The 20,039-nt window shown below is 47.5% G+C and overlaps 7 protein-coding genes across 7 annotated transcripts; 1 reads left to right on the top strand and 6 right to left on the bottom strand.

Annotated features, from left to right (window-relative positions):
• Positions 1–111: 111 nt before the first annotated feature.
• Positions 112–3,777, bottom strand: pan2n2 (poly(A)-specific ribonuclease; the record flags this gene model as incomplete). Its single annotated transcript, XM_022635781.1, has 4 exons — positions 112–1,075; positions 1,125–2,243; positions 2,292–3,583; positions 3,649–3,777. The coding sequence occupies 4 exons, from the start codon at positions 3,775–3,777 to the stop codon at positions 112–114; spliced, it is 3,504 nt and encodes a 1,167-aa protein (XP_022484286.1).
• Positions 3,778–4,285: 508 nt separating this feature from the next.
• Positions 4,286–6,888, bottom strand: PENARI_c025G09397 (fungal specific transcription factor domain-containing protein; the record flags this gene model as incomplete). The annotated part of the gene is made up of 8 exons (XM_022635852.1): positions 4,286–4,848; positions 4,932–5,115; positions 5,177–5,352; positions 5,418–5,566; positions 5,617–5,741; positions 5,796–6,343; positions 6,399–6,622; positions 6,671–6,888. 8 exons carry the CDS (start codon positions 6,886–6,888, stop codon positions 4,286–4,288), a joined length of 2,187 nt encoding a protein of 728 aa, XP_022484366.1.
• Positions 6,889–7,071: 183 nt separating this feature from the next.
• PENARI_c025G02261 (type 1 glutamine amidotransferase) lies at positions 7,072–8,052 on the bottom strand (the record flags this gene model as incomplete). Its single annotated transcript, XM_022635777.1, has 1 exon — positions 7,072–8,052. The coding sequence occupies one exon, from the start codon at positions 8,050–8,052 to the stop codon at positions 7,072–7,074; it is 981 nt and encodes a 326-aa protein (XP_022484330.1).
• A 2,345-nt stretch (positions 8,053–10,397) lies between these two features.
• On the bottom strand, positions 10,398–10,760 carry PENARI_c025G01304 (uncharacterized protein; the record flags this gene model as incomplete). Its single annotated transcript, XM_022635770.1, has 3 exons — positions 10,398–10,551; positions 10,609–10,675; positions 10,736–10,760. 3 exons carry the CDS (start codon positions 10,758–10,760, stop codon positions 10,398–10,400), a joined length of 246 nt encoding a protein of 81 aa, XP_022484312.1.
• Positions 10,761–11,091: 331 nt separating this feature from the next.
• On the bottom strand, positions 11,092–12,243 carry PENARI_c025G06791 (agmatine deiminase family protein; the record flags this gene model as incomplete). Its single annotated transcript, XM_022635831.1, has 1 exon — positions 11,092–12,243. One exon carries the CDS (start codon positions 12,241–12,243, stop codon positions 11,092–11,094), a length of 1,152 nt encoding a protein of 383 aa, XP_022484269.1.
• Positions 12,244–14,753: 2,510 nt separating this feature from the next.
• PENARI_c025G10116 (uncharacterized protein) lies at positions 14,754–16,077 on the top strand (the record flags this gene model as incomplete). Its single annotated transcript, XM_022635858.1, has 3 exons — positions 14,754–14,872; positions 14,928–15,583; positions 15,668–16,077. The coding sequence occupies 3 exons, from the start codon at positions 14,754–14,756 to the stop codon at positions 16,075–16,077; spliced, it is 1,185 nt and encodes a 394-aa protein (XP_022484316.1).
• Positions 16,078–17,191: 1,114 nt separating this feature from the next.
• PENARI_c025G02847 (uncharacterized protein) lies at positions 17,192–19,516 on the bottom strand (the record flags this gene model as incomplete). Its single annotated transcript, XM_022635784.1, has 4 exons — positions 17,192–18,374; positions 18,423–18,949; positions 19,003–19,032; positions 19,088–19,516. 4 exons carry the CDS (start codon positions 19,514–19,516, stop codon positions 17,192–17,194), a joined length of 2,169 nt encoding a protein of 722 aa, XP_022484305.1.
• Between the last annotated feature and the right edge of the window lie 523 nt (positions 19,517–20,039).

Raw genomic sequence — 20,039 nt, 5'->3', positions numbered from 1 at the left:
TATACAACATTACTGTAGTGTATCTCCAACTGATTCTATTGATTCTACGCATACTCTGCAGAGATATAAGAATAGTGTATTCCAAAAAGACGAAGTGCTGCTAATGTATATTTATCGTAAGGGACTGCCACCGAAGAAATCACCAGCACCAGGCCCAGAGAAGCTTCCATTGCTGGGAGTCAACGCGATAGATCGCCTGAAAGCCTGGCGAGGAGTGGTGGGGGCACTGGTAGGCCCAGGGTTGGCGGTGGTTGCAGCGACCGCTGCAGAACGGGTTTCGGGGGTGCTAGGAGTGTTGCGTCCGCTGTCATTCTGCATGGTGACAGCGGTACCCGGTCGAGAGAGAACGACAGCAGTGCCGCCGTTTTTAGGAGGTGGGCGGAAGCCCAGCTTGGAGCCTTCGCGGAAGATTTCTTCGAGCATTTGTGCGACAATGCCTGCATCCTCGTATTCCTGGAACTTCTTCCACAGGCGCAAAGCCATGCGAGCATCTTCAATGGAGTCGTGGCCTTGAACGGTGTCGGGTGTGGGCTCCTCCTGGATGTATTCCTTGAAAACAGCCCAGGCTAGGTACCTCAGACTGAGGCGACGGTTCTTGCCAGGGTGGAAGAAGAGATATTGAGTGTCCACCGTTTGAGACTTTGGCACCTGGATGTTGATCTTGCGGAAATCAGATGCCAAACCGTGACCGACAAACACACAGCCCAAGTTCAGAAGCAACCATAGCTTCTTGTATGCTGCCTTGAGTGTCACGAGATTGTGCTCACTGGTTCGCGAATCCAGATCACCAGGCTTGATCCCAGAATACTGAGTAACATAGTCCACGATCGGGTCTCGAATGATGATATAGTCGTCAATAAAGGGGACCCCTTCTTGGATACCTTGACCCCGTAAGACGGATACACGAGCCAGCCCACTCTTGTTGGGACGGACCATTTCCTGTGATCCATCTGCTTTGACGTCAATCTCAGCCTTTTCGAGATCGACAAACTCAGTATCCAATGCGACAGGTATCCCGGACTTTGGCAGTTCTTCCTCGGTGAGAGTACGACATGACTCCACTTGACGACCACCACTGATCACTTTGTTAGCATCTTCTCTCGGGAAAAGAGGGGGAAACTCACTTCAAAGACCACTCCCGGAATAGCAAGGTCTTATCAAGGTGATTCTTCCAGGAGTCATCGACGACATGACATGGGTCTCGGACTTGGTAAGCCAGGACGCAGGGTTGTTTCCAAGGTTGTGTGAATCGTAAGGCTTCGTCCTTTTCGACCTCGGTGACTAAGAAGTCATTGAACAAATGCCATTTGCTTTGGTCTTGGTTTTCACGGCCAGAGATGGAAACATTGACGAAGGACACCAAATGCGGCTTTTGGTGCTCAGGAATGTCAATTTCCGCCACCAAGCCTACCAGATCGTATACCACAAGCCCCGGAGTCTGACTTTGAAGTCGGTGTTGGAGCTCATCACCCTCGAAACACATCACTTGTCCACTAGGATCAACAAGGATGCCAACAGCGTCAGGGAGCCAGCCTGGCATTGACCAAAGTCGACGGCAGAGAGGATTGGTCAAGGCAGCATTAAGGACGAGAACCAAAGGCATACGATGGATGGACTTGCGGATAGTCACTTGCTGGTAGCGACGGCAATAATTACACCAGCCGCGGTTCTGTGTCTCTCTTTCAATACTCGCGCGAAGGATGTTGGAGAATCGGAATACCGGATTCCGTCGTGCATGTTTCATGTCGATGTTCGGGTATATAAGTTCATTGGCTAGTGAATTGCCAGGACGAACAATCTCATTCTGGCAATACATACACCGAATAGACTCGGATGCCACTGTGGCGAGACGTTGGTCGAGATCCTCAGAACTTGGTTGAATCATGCGGAAGTCGTGAGCTATTTGCGTCAGGAAGAAACGGTTGACTGCCTGGATGGCTGTTGAAAGTGACTTGTTGGGAAGATTCTCTTCCAGGAGACCTAGATTAGAGGCTTCTCGGAAGCTGCTGAATGTCTTTAGAAGGTTGGTAGCCTGACAATTCTGGCCATTGGCCTTTTCCAACATGTCAAACAAGTAGCCTAGTTCACACAACAGACAATGTTCAATCAGACACGACCCAGCCGCGTGATTTAGTGCGAGGTTCCGGAAAAGGGGGATAAACTTGAAAAGTTGGAGAAGGGAATTGGTGAAGGAGTTGGCGATGTGAGTTTCAAGACCAGAAAATGCGGTCTTGTTATAAAATCTATTGAATGGTGAGTGAAGAATAAACAGCATTGAAAAAGGGTCCTACCGGAAATCGAAATCATCCACACCGAATCGACTATATTTGATTTCGACGTTGCTATACTTGAGCAATGGATCATCATCGCTCTCCCCATTGATCTTTGCCCCAGCCAGCGCCTCAGCTGCATCGCCGATTGCGCCCTCTGACTTGCTAATATCTCGAGCCTTTTCGCTCAGGAATTTAGGTGCAATGAGAGCTGGCTCCGCCGTGGTGAGAGCGCGGGTATTTTCCACCTGATTTCGACGAGTCTTTCTCGGATTTGGAGCATGATGCCCCATCTCCGCCGGGCGTAAATATGGCAGTATTGACTGATCTAATGGAGCAGGCGGACTGCCAACCTCGAAAAGCAAATGACTTGGCCAAGCTGAGTGGAGGCGCTCATGGTAGTAAGGCATTCCAACCATGCTCAGTGGAACGTCTGGAGACCAGTCCATCGGAGGTGGTCGTGTGGGAACATCTGCAAATTCTGTCTCTTTACTCATCTCATTGAAATGGACTTTGGTCGGCGAGCCCCACAGATGAATTGAGCATTCGGCATCGTTGATAGCCAATGCCTCCCCCGATGGTGACAAGTCGATCCCAAGCATGAGAGACACATTGGCCTGTCGCAAGTTTACTGCATTTGGGTTCATAAGATCCACCACTTGGAGTTGTCCTGTCTGTGAGGCCACGAAGCTGGTGGTGTGAAGTTTGGGATGCATGCGTACATATGCTGCACCTGCATGGAACGGAATCGGAGGCAACGGCGTCAAGGTTTTCAGGTCATATACGTTGGCAAGGGGGTCCACAATGGGGGCACCAAGTTGGCGGACGGAGAAGCCACAGGTAACCAGCAAGTCATTTCGCGCATCCATGTCATTGACAGCTGTCCCGTGGGCCTTCCATGACTTGACAACACTAAAGTCCGAGAGACTGAGAGCATTGACTGATCCTGTATCCGTAGCCGCGCAGAGATATCGACTCTTTTTCATGAGGGTGTAGCCGAATTCGGTGGGAAGCTTATCAACAATTGTACCCTTGTCGATATCCACAGTAAACATCACTCTTTGACAACCTGCGACGAGAATTCGATTTGTTTGGGCTGTAAAACTCATGCAACGCAGATCGACCATTTCATCGTGAGCAAGATGCCATTGGGTCAGGCCTCGCCGCGTGATCATATGTACACTTTTCGAAGATAGTGAAATCACTCCTCTTTCGTGAAAGAGAATCTGTCGTACCATGCCATCGGATACTGGATGGGCCCGAACGGAGGTATATCGTTGCAACTCTGGTCCATAGAATGAAGTGACCCTGCCCTGGGAAGAAAGGAAAACATTGGTCAGAATCGCGTCCTACAGGGACCGCATCGACGAATGCTCACATATTCATTGCCTGTCCACAAAAGCTCCATAACATCGTCAAATGCCGTCGCCGTCGCAATAGTTGGCATAGCATGCGGACTGGGCGGGGGCATTGGGATGCGCGACAGCTCATCCCAGTCGGCCTCCATAGCTGTGGCTTTGGCAGAGCACAGAGGCTCCTAGTTTCTGGTATCGGTACGATATAAATCTATCGAGAATTGCTGGCTCTACCCGCGCGGGAAACCAGCGAAGGTTGGCATCGTCCGGGGCGAGAGGCGCGAGTGCGGGGAAGCTATAGGACGATTTGAGATTCAGACGAAAGCGAGGTTAGGGTATAATCAAAAGTAGAACCAAAAGTGAAGATCAAGTGTCGGCTTGCAATGCTCGACGCGACGAAAGAAGGAATGGGTCGGAGCCAACTGCGTTGCAGGTTGAGGGACCGCTCTTTCGATGAGGGGTCACGTGATGGCCTCGAATCAACACTCCGACTGACGTGGAATCAAAGGTAGTTGAAGTTATTGTCAACTTTTCATCTCTTTGTTTCTATTCTATTTGCTTACTCTAACAAACATTTGAAGTCACTCGAACTCGCAAGGGCATCTCCAATTACAACCTGGATGTGACACTACCATCGTTAAATCACTTCTTAAATTCAATTCATGGACCACTAAACACCTTCTCAATTTCCAACCAGTCGATATAGTCAACTCCCGTCAAAGGTAAGGTCGGATTGTGGAAGCTTGAATATATTCCTTCTGCTTCACCAGACAGATCCATATCCCAATCTACGTCCATGTCGAACATTGAACCTGCAAAATCAATGTTCGACCACGGCTCAAGTAGTCTGGACTCATCCGAATGGTAATTTCGACCACCGGAGGCGAAATCATTGGGTAGTGAAGAGCCTGAAGAAGTCGCCAATGGGTATTGCCTCGAACCCGATCCTGCAATGAACCGGCCCTTCTGTCGAGACAATGCACCGCTTTGTCGCTCATCTGCATTGAAGACATAGTCTGGCCAAACGTGGGAACAGGAGTGGGCAATGTCTTGGAGGCGTCGCTCGGCCGCTAGATTCCCTGCTTGAGATAGAAACTGGAGCACCTCGAATGCTTGATCTAGCGCTAAAGGTGGTTTCGTTTGCGAATGGTCAAGGAACCCCACCATCACTAGTACAAAGGCAGCGGAAAAGGTGGCATCCAGGTCGAAAAAGCCATACCGGGCTTGAATCGAGTCAGAATAAGCCGTCGAGAGAGATAATGTGACAAAATAGGGAAAGTAGGGCCTTAACGGAAGGAAGACTCACGGATTGTTTGCTGCTGCCGAAGAGATTCAAGTATGGCAAGACTTCTAGTGGCTGCTTCATTGCACGTCTCACAAAGACGAAGGAGGATGTTGGGTACTGGTTCAGAATTTTGTGATCGCTGTTGTCGTTGTGCTTTCAACCGAGCTCTTTGCAATAGTATTGGGCGGGCACAAAGAATGATTGCCTAACCTCAAAAGTTAACATGTGATACTGGTTGTTATAATTCCAGTCGAGGACAGGCTTACTTGAAACAGCATCAGGTATAACGACGCACCTGTGCGAGTCACTGCCTTTAACGGCCGATTGAAGTCAAGCACTAATGTCTGGGGAAATGACCGACTCGTATCATGCAGTTCTTGAAGAATATCCTGAATTTTTCGGACCAATTCAAGTTGCGTAATGGATTTATTACCATAAAGAGCTATTTTTAACGCATGCATCAGAAGATAGCCATGATCAGAATGTAGGGTAGTGTAAGTAACTCACTGGACATGATTTCGTCTGTGACCCGTGCGATGCGTACGTTAATAGCGAGGGCAATTGGAGATTGGAATCCCACAGCGTGTCGAGGAAGTTCAGTGCGTAATTGTCGCTCGTCAGCCCCTGCAGCCAGTCCGAGGCCAGAAGATAGGCGCCTGGATATGTTGATTAGCTTATGGGATAATAAAGCCTCCATAAAACCCACCTGTCTAACATGTATACCGTCCACCAAAGTCGTAGCCTGTGGGCACTTTCAGAAGGAAGGCAGCCCTGTTCGCTTTCCTGTAAGTTGCACCCGAGAGCTATGGCAAGTCGCAGTGCAAGTCCAATCTAGTACATGTAAGTCAGCTTTCGGAAAGACCCTAGGGAATGCATGTGGCATACATGGAGATAAGCGTCGTGCTTGCGGTCACACCATTGAAGGTATGTCGCAATTAGGGTCAAGATCTCAACAGCCACAACACCCTCTCCACCCATCTGATGTAACGGAGGAAGAAGCTTCAGTGCTTCCGCAAATAGTTCCGCACCAGGTGTCTGGGAAGTGGGATGTTTCACATCCATAAGTTTTGCCATGGCCATAACCAAAAGATATTCGGCGAACCAAGTGGTGTTCATCTGTTGATGCTTTGTTTCTGGGGATTGAAAGAGCAGTCCCAGGTTATCCGAGAAAGACCGTGGGTCAAAGAAGTGCTGACTGACGCCAAGATAGAAAAGAAATTGATCAAGTAGGTGCTGCGACTCTTCCAATGACGGGATAGACAATTCAGGGGCATCGTTGACGAGCTCTTTGATTGATGGCCATTGAGACCCCGGGGTACTTGGTACATGAGGGGATGAATGAGCTCCCCGAAATGTGACTTCACTTGAACGGGAATTATCAAGAAGAGATCTGACTTGAGACTCGAACGCAGGCCCTGAAGCTAGGTCCGTTGCTTCGTGAGATGTTAGCTTCCATCGATGGCCGGTAATATAAAGATATCACAGTACCTGGGCTTATAGCAGAATCATCGTCGGCGTATGATAAATCCCCTTCTGCCAAGTTGTTGGGCGCATTATCAGCGGGCGTTGGAGAACCGCCTTGCAAAGACTGACGACCAGTTATCAACTCTCCTTCATTGGGAGAATGGAGCGAAGAATGTGAGTCTCCAACGGACTGAGATGAAAGCTGCTCCTCATAGACTCGGATTTTATCCAAGAGGTGCTTCACTTGGCTAGATGAAGGTTAGTCGGAGAGAACAAATACTGTATACGCAACGGACTCACGCCTCAGAAAACCGTCTGCGCCCTGAATGGCCGAAAGTACATTCCCAGTTATGTTTGACGCAAGCGCGACATGGCTTGTCGCCTGAGCACTTAACCTTGCGCCTCCGGCACGTCTCACATCTGCAAAGCTGTTATCATACACGTTCCAGATTCGGTAATAAGGCAACGCATCTCCAACATACGCATTAGTAGATCGAGGATTTGAGTTGACCATGTTCCTTGCGATCAATTTTATCTTATGACTTTAGTTTCACAATTCTAATACAAAGGGCTTCGTAGAGTTGATAACGCTCGGATGTTCCTCCGACGGTGCGGGGACTTCGGCTTTGACATCCGAGGTCTCCGCCGGATGCAAACAACAAACCCCGTGGAAATCTGATAGCGAGATCAACACACATCAAGAAGACGGATGAAGATCTGAGTCTACCGACTGGTCCTCTCCGGCGAAAAACAAAAGCACAGCCTCTGCGGCTGCTTTAGAATCATCGTCTTCTTCTTTTCCCGGCACAGTGGAGCGTTTGATATTTTCCAGATGAGAAGCGAGAACTGCTGGAGACCAGTGGAACTGGTCAGCAAATTTGTAGCAGAGCTCAGCTGTAGCAAACGCGTCAAATTCAAAATGCCCTTGGAAGGTGAGAACGCGCCCTGGCTGGTAGAGGCCTTGAATCGGGCATCTAAGGCTGCTCCCCATATTGAGCCACGGTTCGGGCAGAAGTGCCTCCCTACCATCAGGAGATTCTGGCGAAGATATTACTGCATCACCATGAATGAGCTGCATGCGAAATGGTTGTTGCGAAAACCGCGCTAGAGGTGGAAAGCTGGAGATAAACGCCGGGTTCAGGGCGATAGGATGAATGCCAATTTCGTGACCATGCGGGGATAATCCAACGGACACCTTGAAAGAACGTCCTTTGGAAGTATAGACCTTGTCACTTGCGAGCAGGGCTTCGCCTATAAGCTGATGGCCGAAACACGACCCGAATATTTTGACCAACGGGTAGCCAGAATGTACTTTCTGTAGGAAACTCTTCAAACCTGGAATCCAAGGCAGATCATCATATACCGCAGCTGCAGCGCCAGTGACCAGGATCGCGTCAACAGGGCCGGGGAACCCAGAAGATTGTTTCTCCGTGGGAGACCAGGGATTGACTCGCAAGCCCTCGAAAGGTGGCAGTGAGTCGCCAACAACATCAAAAGCAGTGACATGAGCACTGACCGAGAATACTCGTGGCTTGTGTTGGCTTTTATTGATACGCTTTGCAGCAGCAGCAAGAAGTGATCTGAACTGCGAGCTGTACAATCCTCGTTGGGCGTAGACACGATGACAGGGAATATCCGTGTCGAGGACAGCGACATGTATCTGACGGTGGGGTTCCATTTTCGTACACAGCTCGGTATATAGCCATAAAAGAGAGAATAGGAAGGGTTATCAAAGAGGAAAATGGAAGATCACTGTTTTCCACGCGTAAAGTTCTCCGATTGGAAATTTCGATCGTCTGTGTCGGATGACCGCCGAAAGTGTCGGGGGAAATGCCCGACGTGAATCGGTTTATTTCTTAAGAATTAGCCCCAAAATATTCTGTAGACCTCAATGTAGCTCACTATGTTTTTGTTTTCACGACTGAAAGTTCTATGGGGGAGACCGCCTGTAATTTCAATTCTTTCGTAACACAATTGGCAATTCTCAGTTCCGCTAAAAGACATTGTTATCCCGAACATTATACCATTTGCGCGCTTTGACATGAGAATATTGCATTCAAGTTGTTTTGTCCTTTTAAGATCTCGCTTTTGCTCTTCCTTTAAAATTAAATAAAGGACTTCTCCCCCCAGCACGTACTAGTTGTCCAAGTAATCAAATTGCCTCAATGTATTTTCTCCGAAGAAACTTACGAAAAGCATTTCAGTGACTTGGATACACAGAGTAAGGTAAATTGGAGAAAGAATAACACCCACTAGAAACCCAGCCAGGTGTGCCCGGAATGTATTTCAACGGGGTCTCAAAAGGTTGACACACATTTAAATCACAGAACGGGCATATTTCTTTCATTGACCAGAATGTTCCTTGGGGTCAAGTCATTGTGTGCGAGTCCCAACGAAAGGATGCGATGTATAGATAACTCCAGGGCGATTATAAAAGCGTTTTGATCGACATTTCTGCTCCCTTTCTTGATATAACCCTCCAAGTCATGTGAATTCCTATCCATCAGAAGCCCGAGCAACCCGACAGCCATAATAACGGACAACGTTTAGGTGTGGTGCTCGAGCTAGCAACTCAAGTATTTCAGCCTGTGGTAGCAAGCGCTCAGGCAACTGGCCTAATTGTGGGAAATACCTCTCGGGCTAACTTGAATTTCTAAGGCACTTTGTGCCTACCGTAGACATTGGTAAAACAAATACTATGCCTTCCCTAACCAGGGTTAGGCAGGTGGAGAGGGGTTCGAATATCAAGGAATGGGGATCCTTCTAACATCACCCATGAAATATCATGTCCTCAGCCCTTCGGTGAAATAACAAATAGCTAGAAGAGAACAAGCTCAAGTCCAACCTGTGCAAAATATGCATCCCACGGCAGTGAAGTTTCCGACGACCAGAATCTGTGGAGTAACTGTCGGGCTCTAGCGAAGTTACCCATTCCAAGGCTCTGCATATTTCCCATACGGGTTTGGATCATTCCCCGCTCTGTAATGATGTCAGTCTCGCATCCAGCACTGAATACTGGCCAAAGAATTAGGATGTTTGCCAGTGAGAAGGGATGGATCAGGGATACGGCATCGAGGATGTTGTTTAAATCCGTTCTGACTTGGATGTGGTTTTTTGGTAGCATCTGTACACGGCGATGGAGGTGTAGTAAAGCAGAGTGAGTGAAAGCTCGATGTGTGCTCTGAAGCTCAAGAACAGAAATGTGGCCGTTGGTGACCCTCGTACTTGGGATGGACCTTTCAAGCAAAGCATAGAGCTTTGTCTCGAGTTCTAACTCTGATACTGACGGATCGCTCCATACAAGTCCAGTACTCGAGTTAAAATACTGCCTGTGTGCCCACCGAGATACTTGTGCCATTGATTGGAACAAATCCAACGAAAAACCGCAAATATCATCCACATTGTCCGTGGACTGTAACAGAGATGTACCCAACAAAACATCCTCGGGGTTGTGAATACATTGCACATCAAGGCCTGACAAAGCTGCAAGAACATCCATTGTCTTAAACCATTTAGCCAAGCACTCAATGAATGGATCGATCGGAGTAGACAACAATGTTTGCTCTTCTAGCAAGGCAAGCAGAAGCCGCAAGGCTCCCCGGAGATGGGTTCGCCAGATCGGTATATTCCCATTACAAAGATCATTTGTACTCAAGATCAATGCAGTCGTAACTAACTCGGCACTAGGCTTCTGTTTAGTGCCTGAGAGTTCTTCACGCAGGCTGCAGATAGCCGAGTTCGTATATTTTAAACAAGTCACCCTGCGTCTTGAGCTCGCGTCCTTCAGCAACCGACCATGATGGCTGCACGCAGAAGCAAGAATAGCATTAAGAAGATGAGGTGTAATTAGAGCGGAGCTAATCAATCTTTGCGGGAAGAGATCAGGTGCTGCAGGAAATAGTGTATTGACTGTCCGCGTGGCGAAGACGTGCATCAGAAATTTAGATTCCTCTGTAAACAGGAATGGGAAATGGTTCAGTGTAGGTTGCTGCAGTGATGGGACCAAAGCCATACTTTGCTGCGTCAGATCCCATGACGTTTGACTGCTGATGGACTTTTTTTCCTCTCGCTGTCGAGCGTTTGGCCGCTCAAGGACTTGTGAGATAAAGTTCGGACTGTAAGAGCATCCTCTGGGATAGCGCTTGCAGCGTAAACATACTGGTCGTCGTAGGTCGCACTATAATAAATCAGTACAATATTTTCCAAAGCATCATTTTGTCCAATCGTGGTTTACCTTGACTTTCTTTCTCCGGCACTCAGTGCAACCGTCCCGTCTTCTCTCGATGGTGGCATCATTCCCTCTAATAGATGTTAGATTTGGCAATAATGACATTCTCATGGACATCAGGGTGTGTCATTACTCAGGCCATTCTTGCGCAGCCACATGGTTAATTTTCGTTCTCAATGAGTCATCGTGGTGATTGGAGTTCCGATTCGTCGTTTCCTTAATGGACGCGATCCGCCCAAAGCCTCATGCGGGATCTATCGCAGGTAAGAACCTGGCTAAAGTCATGCGATGGGAGATAAATGTATCTACAATTCATATATTGGTTACGTGATACAACTGAGTTCCTTCGTCCCCTCTCAGCCTTTTCCATTTGTGCAAGCTTACAACTACGTGTTCTTTAGAAACATTTATACACTAATGGAGTTGCAAAGGGAGATAAAAAACGGAATCTTTCCACATTCAATGACAGTTATTTATTCTTCCTTACCTCTAGTCAACGGAAAGCACTGGCTGCGTCGCGCAATGAATCACGCCCCCAGCCAATGGAAGTCCAACCACATGCACTGGCTGAACCACGCGGTCAGGACACAGCCTCCGAAACAAATCCAGTGCTTCTCGATCTTTTCCTTCGTCTCCAAACTGAGGAACAATCAGCCCCCCATTGACGAAATAAAAATTGACATAATTGGTTGCTGGCTCGGTATACGACAACTGACCGAGGGTTTTAGGGTCAGGCTCATCGACTATATGTATTTCGAAACTGCGACCCCTTGCATCAACTGATTCGCCCAGAATTTTCTTGATTTCTTCATGAACCTCTAGCCATACTTTAGGCACGCTAGAATGAGGCCGTGAGAGAACAACGACTCCGGGTCGTATAAAATTGACTTCAGCGTCAACATGTACGTCAGTAACATCAAGATCTCTTCTGCCGGGAAACCAGATAATCTTATTCACCCCAAGCAAACGACGCAGCTCTGTTTCGATCATGGTCCGTGACAGACCTGGATTGCGATTTTCATTGATGATGCTGCTTTCCGTGGCCAGAAGTGTGCCTTCGCCATCCACAACCAATGCACCGCCTTCTAGATGAAGGGTTGTTTCCACTTCAGTCACACAAGATGGAGACACGTCGAATTCAATGACTTTCTTGGCAAAGTTTGCGTTTTCTTGGAGCTGTTCTTGCAACATCACCGGCCAATCAAGCCCGTCGGAAGCTCGGCTGTGATCATTAATATCGTCTTTTTTCCCCCATTCATTGAAGCGAAAGTTAACTGCAAAGCGGCGTTGGCGATCGTTTTCGGCGATTCCCAAGACATAAAGAGGACCTGTATCACGAACCCAAAGATGGTTTGTGGGAAAGGGAATGATGCATATATTTGAGGTGTTGCTCGGATATTGTGTAACAGCTTGGCGGACCATCGACTTTGCTTTCGGAACATCTTCTGCTCGCGTATACAATCGAACTGATTCAAAGGCAGAAATCACAGAGGCTAAGTGAGCAATGTCTGTACATGCGCTTTCATAATAAGCTGGGGCGATCGAGAATTTAGATGGGAATCCAAGAATGGTCGCAGCATGACGAGACGTTTCTCCGGGGTGGAAATATCTCTCAGTGCCTTCTGATGAACGTGAAGCCATTTTTGTTGAATGATATTCACAGTAATGCTAGTTTTAACGAAGGTGTCAGATCAAGAGCAACCTGAAGGGGAGTATTGACGCTTACCTTTTTGTTAAAATTTATGACCTGACTGGGAAAGCTTTGGATCAGGGTATGTGATATCTGGCCGTGCGAGGCCTTTTCAACAATTAAGTAACGGTTTTGTAGGCAAGCTATATAGACAAAGCTACTGCGGGGGTCGGCGGACCAGATACCGCCATTCCCGATGCTGCCACAGTTACGTAGCTAGGATCAAAGTGGGGCAGTTGCGATTGAATGACTGGCTGGATCGGCTAATAAACTTGATTGGGAAACTGGAAAACATCTAGTTTAGTTGGGCTCAGTTCGGGTGTCAGGGTGCTCTAAACATATCCTAGTCTTCGTATCATCTGCATGAATAAACAAATTTCGATGGTTACTCACATATATTACTGATTGGGCAAACTGAGGACTTCTTGCATTATTGAATTGCAGGAAAAACTCGTCATACAATGCAGATCTCATCCTGGTTGAAAAGCCTCTGGCAAAGGTAGCCAGTATCGAGGATTGCCAGGTCTACGTCAATTGTTACCAAGACAATACTAGGCGCCAAGATATCCGGGACCCCTCAGATCGTTTGATATGCCCCGCGTACAGGTGCGCGATTTTCGCTAAGGCATAGGAATAGCCGGTCCTTCTATATGAAAGTGGAGCTCAAGCTGCTAATGGTAAGAATAGCCTGCTATTCCTCGACGCAGCTTTTTCGAAATACGTGATGGTTCCCACCATCGTCTCTACGTTCAACGACTCGCTCTAGACATTCTGCTTTAAAGACTAAGTGCCCAAGTGCCCATTTCAACTACGGAATGATGCAGCATAAGCTACGAAGAAAAATAACAAATAGTATAGCAAAAGTTACTGTAATTTTACATATTGAGAGATTTTTTGCTTCGCTTGTTAGGAAACTGTTAACTTTTACTTCATAGTTATTGATAGACCAATATTTCTCAAATGTCATCCTTAAACAACGGCAAGTTGATAACTTTCTGGCCTTCAAATGGAGTCTCATAGGGCATCTCAGCCTGCGGCGTAAGGCGAGCAATATGTCTTCTTTAGCCATCTTCAAAGTCAAACACGCCAGAATGACATATTAAGCGGTTCAAAGAAATTAGCCTGATGCCTGTGAACATTTATTTGTTCTCATACTCACATCCCACACACACGGTACGGGGTTTCCAGTGGATGCTGGCCTGCACATCTTGTGACATGGCAATGTGGTCGTACAAGCACTCATGAGCTTAAAAATGCTTCGTGGCCCATAAGGGCTACGGGGGTCTTCCGACAACACGTCTCTGAACCACATATAAGGCTAGCTGGATATTTCCAGCGTCCGACAGCTTACCCAACCGTATGCCGTCCACTTCAAAGCCGACAAATGGAGTGATATCGTCCACTGTCACCTGACCTCGGGGGAGCAAGTCCGGGAGACTTGGATCGGCATTCTTGCCGTGGTAATAGTGCTCGAATGGCTCCAAAGGAAGATACTTGCTCAAAATTTGTTAAATGTTGTAGTCCAGAAAGGGCTTGCGGCAACAAACATGTCCGAGTGATTGTGCCAGATGGGCAGATGTTGGGATACGCCACAGGTGGCAACCTATCTGTTCCCATGATCTCGTGTCGACACCAATATATTGTCGATCCTCTGTGGTTGTGGGAGATCAATGCATGATTGTGAGAGATTACTGTATGCTTCCTAGAGACTCCGTGACACTGGGTTGGGTTTTGGGTCGGAGCCTTCGAACCAAATTGGGGTATGCGGAAGTCTATTTCGACCCGAGCAAGCTACAGCTAGCTAACAAGTTAGCACTATTGACCGGTTAAATCGAAGACTCGCCGTCACTAGAGGTTATTGAGGATTCGTAAGAATAGGAAGTTAGAGAGATCCTAGCTTCACGGCTATATTATAGGTTAAGTGGATCGGATACGACGAAGATTTGGCCTAGTAACCTACTAGTAATTTTAGGAATGCGCCGTAGAAGCTGATCGATTTCAATGACACCTACCCTAACCGACCGGGACCACCGATGCGTCTCTCTTGTTAGACAAAAGCTGCACTAGAAGACGACTATCACGATGATCATAAATATAACGATAAAGTTGCTGTCGTCTAGGGACTAGACGATGTCTTATGGGGGGGATAATATGATTTATGGTCGCTAGAGGATGGCAGATGTTCTATAGGGAGAGCGGTGGGACAGTGGTCAGAGATGATTGGACGAAGGAGATATAGATATACTGGCTTCCTAGCGTCCCTCCTATTCTCTTTCTCTTCTTCTCTCTAGCTTAGTGTTCCTTGTTGAATGGACTTCGTTACTTCGAACTTGCCGACTCGCAGGATGCGCCAGGGCACTCTGACTCTTTTTTCGCAAGGTCGTATGCGTATAGACGAAAACTACTTCTTGCATTTTCCTCGTCGCCAGTCATCTACCCCCGCTTTGGGTCAGCACACATCATGGCATCCATCTCAGCCCTTTACATCATTGGACTTGGATCACAATACCCTCATTATATTCTGGCGCCAGAAAAAATTGATGAATTTGCGGAACGCTTTAGCGATGTCAGCAGTCCAGGGTAGTTATTCTTACTTCGCTTGCTCAACAAACGAAGTCTAACCCAATGTACCTAGAGTTAAAAAGCTGCTTCAAATAAACCGTTTAACAGGCATCGAAACTCGATCAGCAATTCATTCTTATGAAGATGGGTTTGCTACCCAAGAAGAGCGACCTTCAGTCCGGGATCTTGATCAGTTCTTTCGACAAGCCGGGGTCGATCTCGCTGTTCAGGCATGTCAGAAGGCTCTCCAAGAAGCTCACATCATCCCCGAGCAGATCACTCATACCGTTGGAGTGACCTGTACCAACCATGGCAGTCCTGGGTATGATCTACTTGTAGTTCAACAACTAGGCTTGTCACCCCAGGTCGATCGCATGCTTCTACAGGGCGTTGGATGTGCAGGCGGGCTCTCTATCATGCGCGCTGCAGCACAAATAGCCAGCGGGGCCAGTCTGCAGAGAAAGGCGGCTCGGATTCTTGCCTTTGCCTGTGAGCTTTGTACGCCTAACTTCCGGAATGAGCTGGCATATGCAGAGAAATGTGCAGATCCGGATCAGGTTTGCATTGCTGGGGCTTTATTTTCGGATGCTGCCGCTGCATTTATTCTTTGTAATGAGTATGCGATGGCAAAGGACGAGAATGTCACACCTGTGTTTGAACTGGTTGAGTGGGGGACGAGTTTTATTCCTGATACGATTGAGCATTTGTCTTTCTATGTGGGTACAGATGGTTCGTTTCCTGCTTCTTCATCGATCTCTGAAAATGCTTTGAGATCAATCATTTGTACTAATATCTGGATCAATACGGATATAGGTTATCAAACTGTTCTCTCTCGCGACGTTTCTACCTACGCAATGAATGCTATCAAACCAATGTTTGAGAGACTTCTCCTACCCTACAAGGAGAAAATTAGTCCTGGACCAGGAGCTGGAGGCGAAGAATTGCAAATATCGTTAGGAGCTGGTGATTTTGACTGGGCTTTGCATCCCGGCGGACAAACTATTATCGAAGGGGCTCAACAGGTTCTACAATTAAGGGACGATCAACTGCAAGCAAGTCGCGAAATTTACCGCACGCGAGGAAACTCATCCAGTGCAACTGTTTTGATTGTTCTGGATCGACTTCGTACATTGGGTAAGAAGGAGCACATTGTTGCGACTTCGTTTGGCCCAGGAATGACAATTGAGATGGCAATGCTGAGAAGATGTGAGACACCTGAATAGAGCAAGATATATCCTCGGCTTAAAGCCCATCAATAGCTTCTGCAAGGGGAGGGCCCAATCATTCCCTCTAAATATCTCGTATGTGATAGAGATATATTCAGCACAATACCGCCGTTGTTTGGCGTATTCGATGTTTTCGATGTATCGTCTGTCTTTCTGGGCGAAAATATGTCTTGATAAATGATAGCAACATTATGCATAAAGGCAGTATTCATCATGATTTTAGATGTAGATCATGCATCGCAGGTCTTCAATTCAAGATTGTTCCTATCGTGGTTAGGGCATGACACACTTTGTTCTTTTCTCTTAGGCAGAGCTAAGGTAATAACAACAAACTGGGACGATCTAATATCAGCAGCCAATCAGCAATTCCAGCTGTTTGATGTTCCAGCATCATTGGTCTAGTGGTAGAATTCGTCGTTGCCATCGACGAGGCCCGTGTTCGATTCACGGATGATGCACATTTCTTTTTTGTCTTTTCGTATTGGCCCACAAGCTTTGTGGATAGATAACATTTATTTTATAATTATTTTTTATTTTACAGATGAAAATAGTCTTCTTGGGAAGAAATCGACCTCATCTCGTTGGGCAATCGGCATTTCTCTTTCCGGGAGATCAAGCAAGTAGCATAATTATGCCAAGGAAGAACGAAGGAGAAAGATGTTGCCGTGATAGTTACCTGTGGTCGTGATCAACACGGCCTTGCCTCACAGGCCGGCTACGTTGAGGAGCTTGAGAAGTTCGGGGCAGTTCTTACAGGACACATGCTGGTGTGCTATTGAGGAGCCGGTCATTCCGAAGAATACACAGACAACCATGACAGACTCTGGAAAGTACATCCACTATGGGCCTGGGCTAACGGGCAGGCAGTTTGCTTTTGGCAGCCTCGAGATGTGCATAAATGCCGCATGTACTGGGAATACTACCGGAGACCCGCCTGCGTGGCTTTTGGAGGCTAGATCTAGCTAGCGATCATTTATTCTAAATTGAAGTTATCGAGGTGAATGAAATTGACTAACGGGTCGAACAGCTCTCAACGCAATTAGCGGATAAAACTATCTTGATAAAATCAAGGCCAAGAACTAGAGTTGCTGGGAACGAAATGTGGATGTTCTTATTTTCCCACATTCACAGTCACCATGTGTACGCCGCCGCTAGCTTTCACCACCATGAATCCCTCTCCAGCTGTCGCAATAGGGCCAATAATATCGACATCTGCATTGCCATCGACTTCCATCCCATCCATAACAACCCGACCCTTAGATCCACCAGTTGGCACACAGATCGCCCCTTTCGTATCTTTCGGTGTGTCAATTTGCAAGACAAAAGATCCATCCGTACCCTTCTCCCATCGTACCTTGATCGGGCCTGAGGGTGTGCCTACCGCACCACGAGCCCAGGTGAGGTCGCCACCATCGATTACAGGACAAATCTGCCAGGTCTTGGACCCAGGTGCAGTGGGCTTGATACCGAGAACATAGTTGCTCATCAGTGGTACGATTCCTGTGGACCAGCCATGGGCCATAGAAGTAAAGCCATCTTCATAGGGTGCTCCTTCTGGACCAATGCCTTCCCAGAACGTAATCTCGGGGTCGTGCGTCGACATCCAGCCGTAAAGCCGCTTGATCTCATCAAATGCTGAGTTTGATGCTCCATGGGTAGCGAAGCGTGCGCCTAGCTCGAAGTATGAAATAAAGGCGTAGACACGCTGTGAGAACCCGGCTTGAATGGAATCGTTGTCATAGAATGCATTTCCGTAAGGTCGTGCCGCTGTGTTTCCATAGAAGTCGAGTAGACCCGTAGCAAGAGAGGTATTGACTACCCCAGATAGAACAGCCAAGCCATTGCCATCTTGGGCATGTACATTGCAAATCGTGTCTCCAGACTTATCGGGACATGGCCCGCCATCGAAAAATGCACCCACAGCATAATCCCAGTTTCTAGCAAGCATCTTGGTACCAATTTCAGAGGCACGTGTGGTCCAGGCGTTGCTGTCAGCGTCGTGGCCGAGAATGTTGGCAAGCTGAGCAGCTGATTTTAGGGCGTGCACGTAGAGCGCGTTGTAGTATGTAATGACACCAGAACGGGGCAAGAAGGCATAGTCACCGTAGCCATTTGTCTTGTTGAGCAGACCATGCGTGGAGGTCAAGTTTTGACCATAGTATGAATCCAGTGTTTTCTTCATCACGTCGTAGTACTGGGCAACAAAGTCTGTGTCGCCAGTGTACATGACAAAATCATATGTGGCGACGACCCACCACATAGGGTAATCGTACAAGGGAAGGGTATAGTTGTTTCTGGACATGTGTCAGTGGAAGCATACCTCTCATATAGTACCAACTTACATGCTCGCAGGAGGTATCCATCCATCCGCACGCTGGTGGTTCGCCAAATTAACAAGAATATTACGAGTCATCTCAGGCGCATCGTGCGAGAGATAAGAGGTAAGCGAAGCGATAGCCAGATCTCCAACATAGGGATCCCTATCCCGCTTCGCGCCGTCAAAAATAACTCGTGTGCCCTCCAGCGTCGGAGTAGCAGAATCTCGAGGATCAGTCTCATTGGCAAGGAAAGTACCACTGGACATGTCGGTAGTGTAGACGCCATCAAACCACCACTGCGTAAGATCTTCGTCGGAACACTCGAACCATCCGGTGAATGTATCAGGAGTTCCCAGATAGGCAGACCAGTCGAGTTCGATGTTGGATATGGAAACCGAGCCATAAGGCTGTGTGTATGGGGCGTCGCTGTCAAGGGCATCGAGCCAGATCTTCATGTACCGGAACCCATGAAGACCGTCTGAGCATACTTTGTTGCCATATTGACAGCCAGCCTTGTTCTTCCAAGTAGATGGATCGTTGGCGACGGCAACCTATATTGTTTTAGCATCTGCTTAGAGGAGGCGAATAAACCCCTTTTACGTACCTGATCAGTGCCCTTGGTTATTTTCTGGCCCTAGTTGGTATTAGCATTGCTTGGTATGACAAAGGAATGATTTCAAATGACATACATCTGGCAGATTATCCGACCTGGTAAAATCACTCGTGTTTGTCAAGAACTGCTGGGTTTCCGAAAAAGCCAGTTTCAATCCTGGGAGCCCTTGAGATGAGTTTGTTGACTGAGCGAAGTCAATCGATACTATTCCGACCACATTCTGACCGAAATCAACAACGATGGAAGGGATATGGAGGTCGTCTGGCTTGCGACTCAAGATTGTTGGAGCATCATTGCCTTCCAAGAATCCATTGGGATTGGACACGTTGCCGGTAATATTCGCCGTCAAAATGCTCTTTGGTTTCACTATCGAAGTGCTGGGCGAGCGGACATACTTGTGCCAGGTGCTCTCCCCATAGACATCTCTATAGACAACCCCAGCACTGCAGCCAGTCACAAGAGCGAGCAACGTAGTGCATGTTTTTGCTATAAACGATGTAATCATATTGACTTTTATACCCTTTTCCTTACAGATAGTGCCATGATGGGTATTTAAGGTCGCTCAGGCACGGACACGACGGGATCTTCCGAATATCGAATGCAACGCTGTTTACATAGAGTTTCTTAACCACTTGAAGCCGGGCTAATTCATACCGAGCTTGTTAATAGCCACTGCTGATTCGAAGCAGGAAAATAAAAGCGTGTCCAAGATGGCCACTTAGGAGAATGGCTTTTCGAAGTCATCGATTCACGTTATGGGGAACCCTAACCCCACAATTTTGTCTGCAACTAGCTATGCAAATACAAACCCCGCCTCTTGACTTATTGACCATGTCTGTCCATATCGAATATCTATACAGCTATAGTTCAAATTACCCACATGTTTCCTGTCTCGTATACTAAACCGCCCTAAGCCGTATTTGGACACTCAGCTTCAGAACGCGGAAGGTGGGGGGTTCCTGTGACACGGCTATGCTTACCTTCCCCTCCATCACCTCTCCAAGTGATATAAACATCACACATCTGTC

Source organism: Penicillium arizonense (genome assembly GCF_001773325.1).
Source record: "Penicillium arizonense strain CBS 141311 chromosome Unknown PENARI_contig025, whole genome shotgun sequence".
NCBI lineage: Eukaryota > Fungi > Ascomycota > Eurotiomycetes > Eurotiales > Aspergillaceae > Penicillium > Penicillium arizonense.
This window is presented reverse-complemented; position numbering and strand designations above follow the sequence as displayed.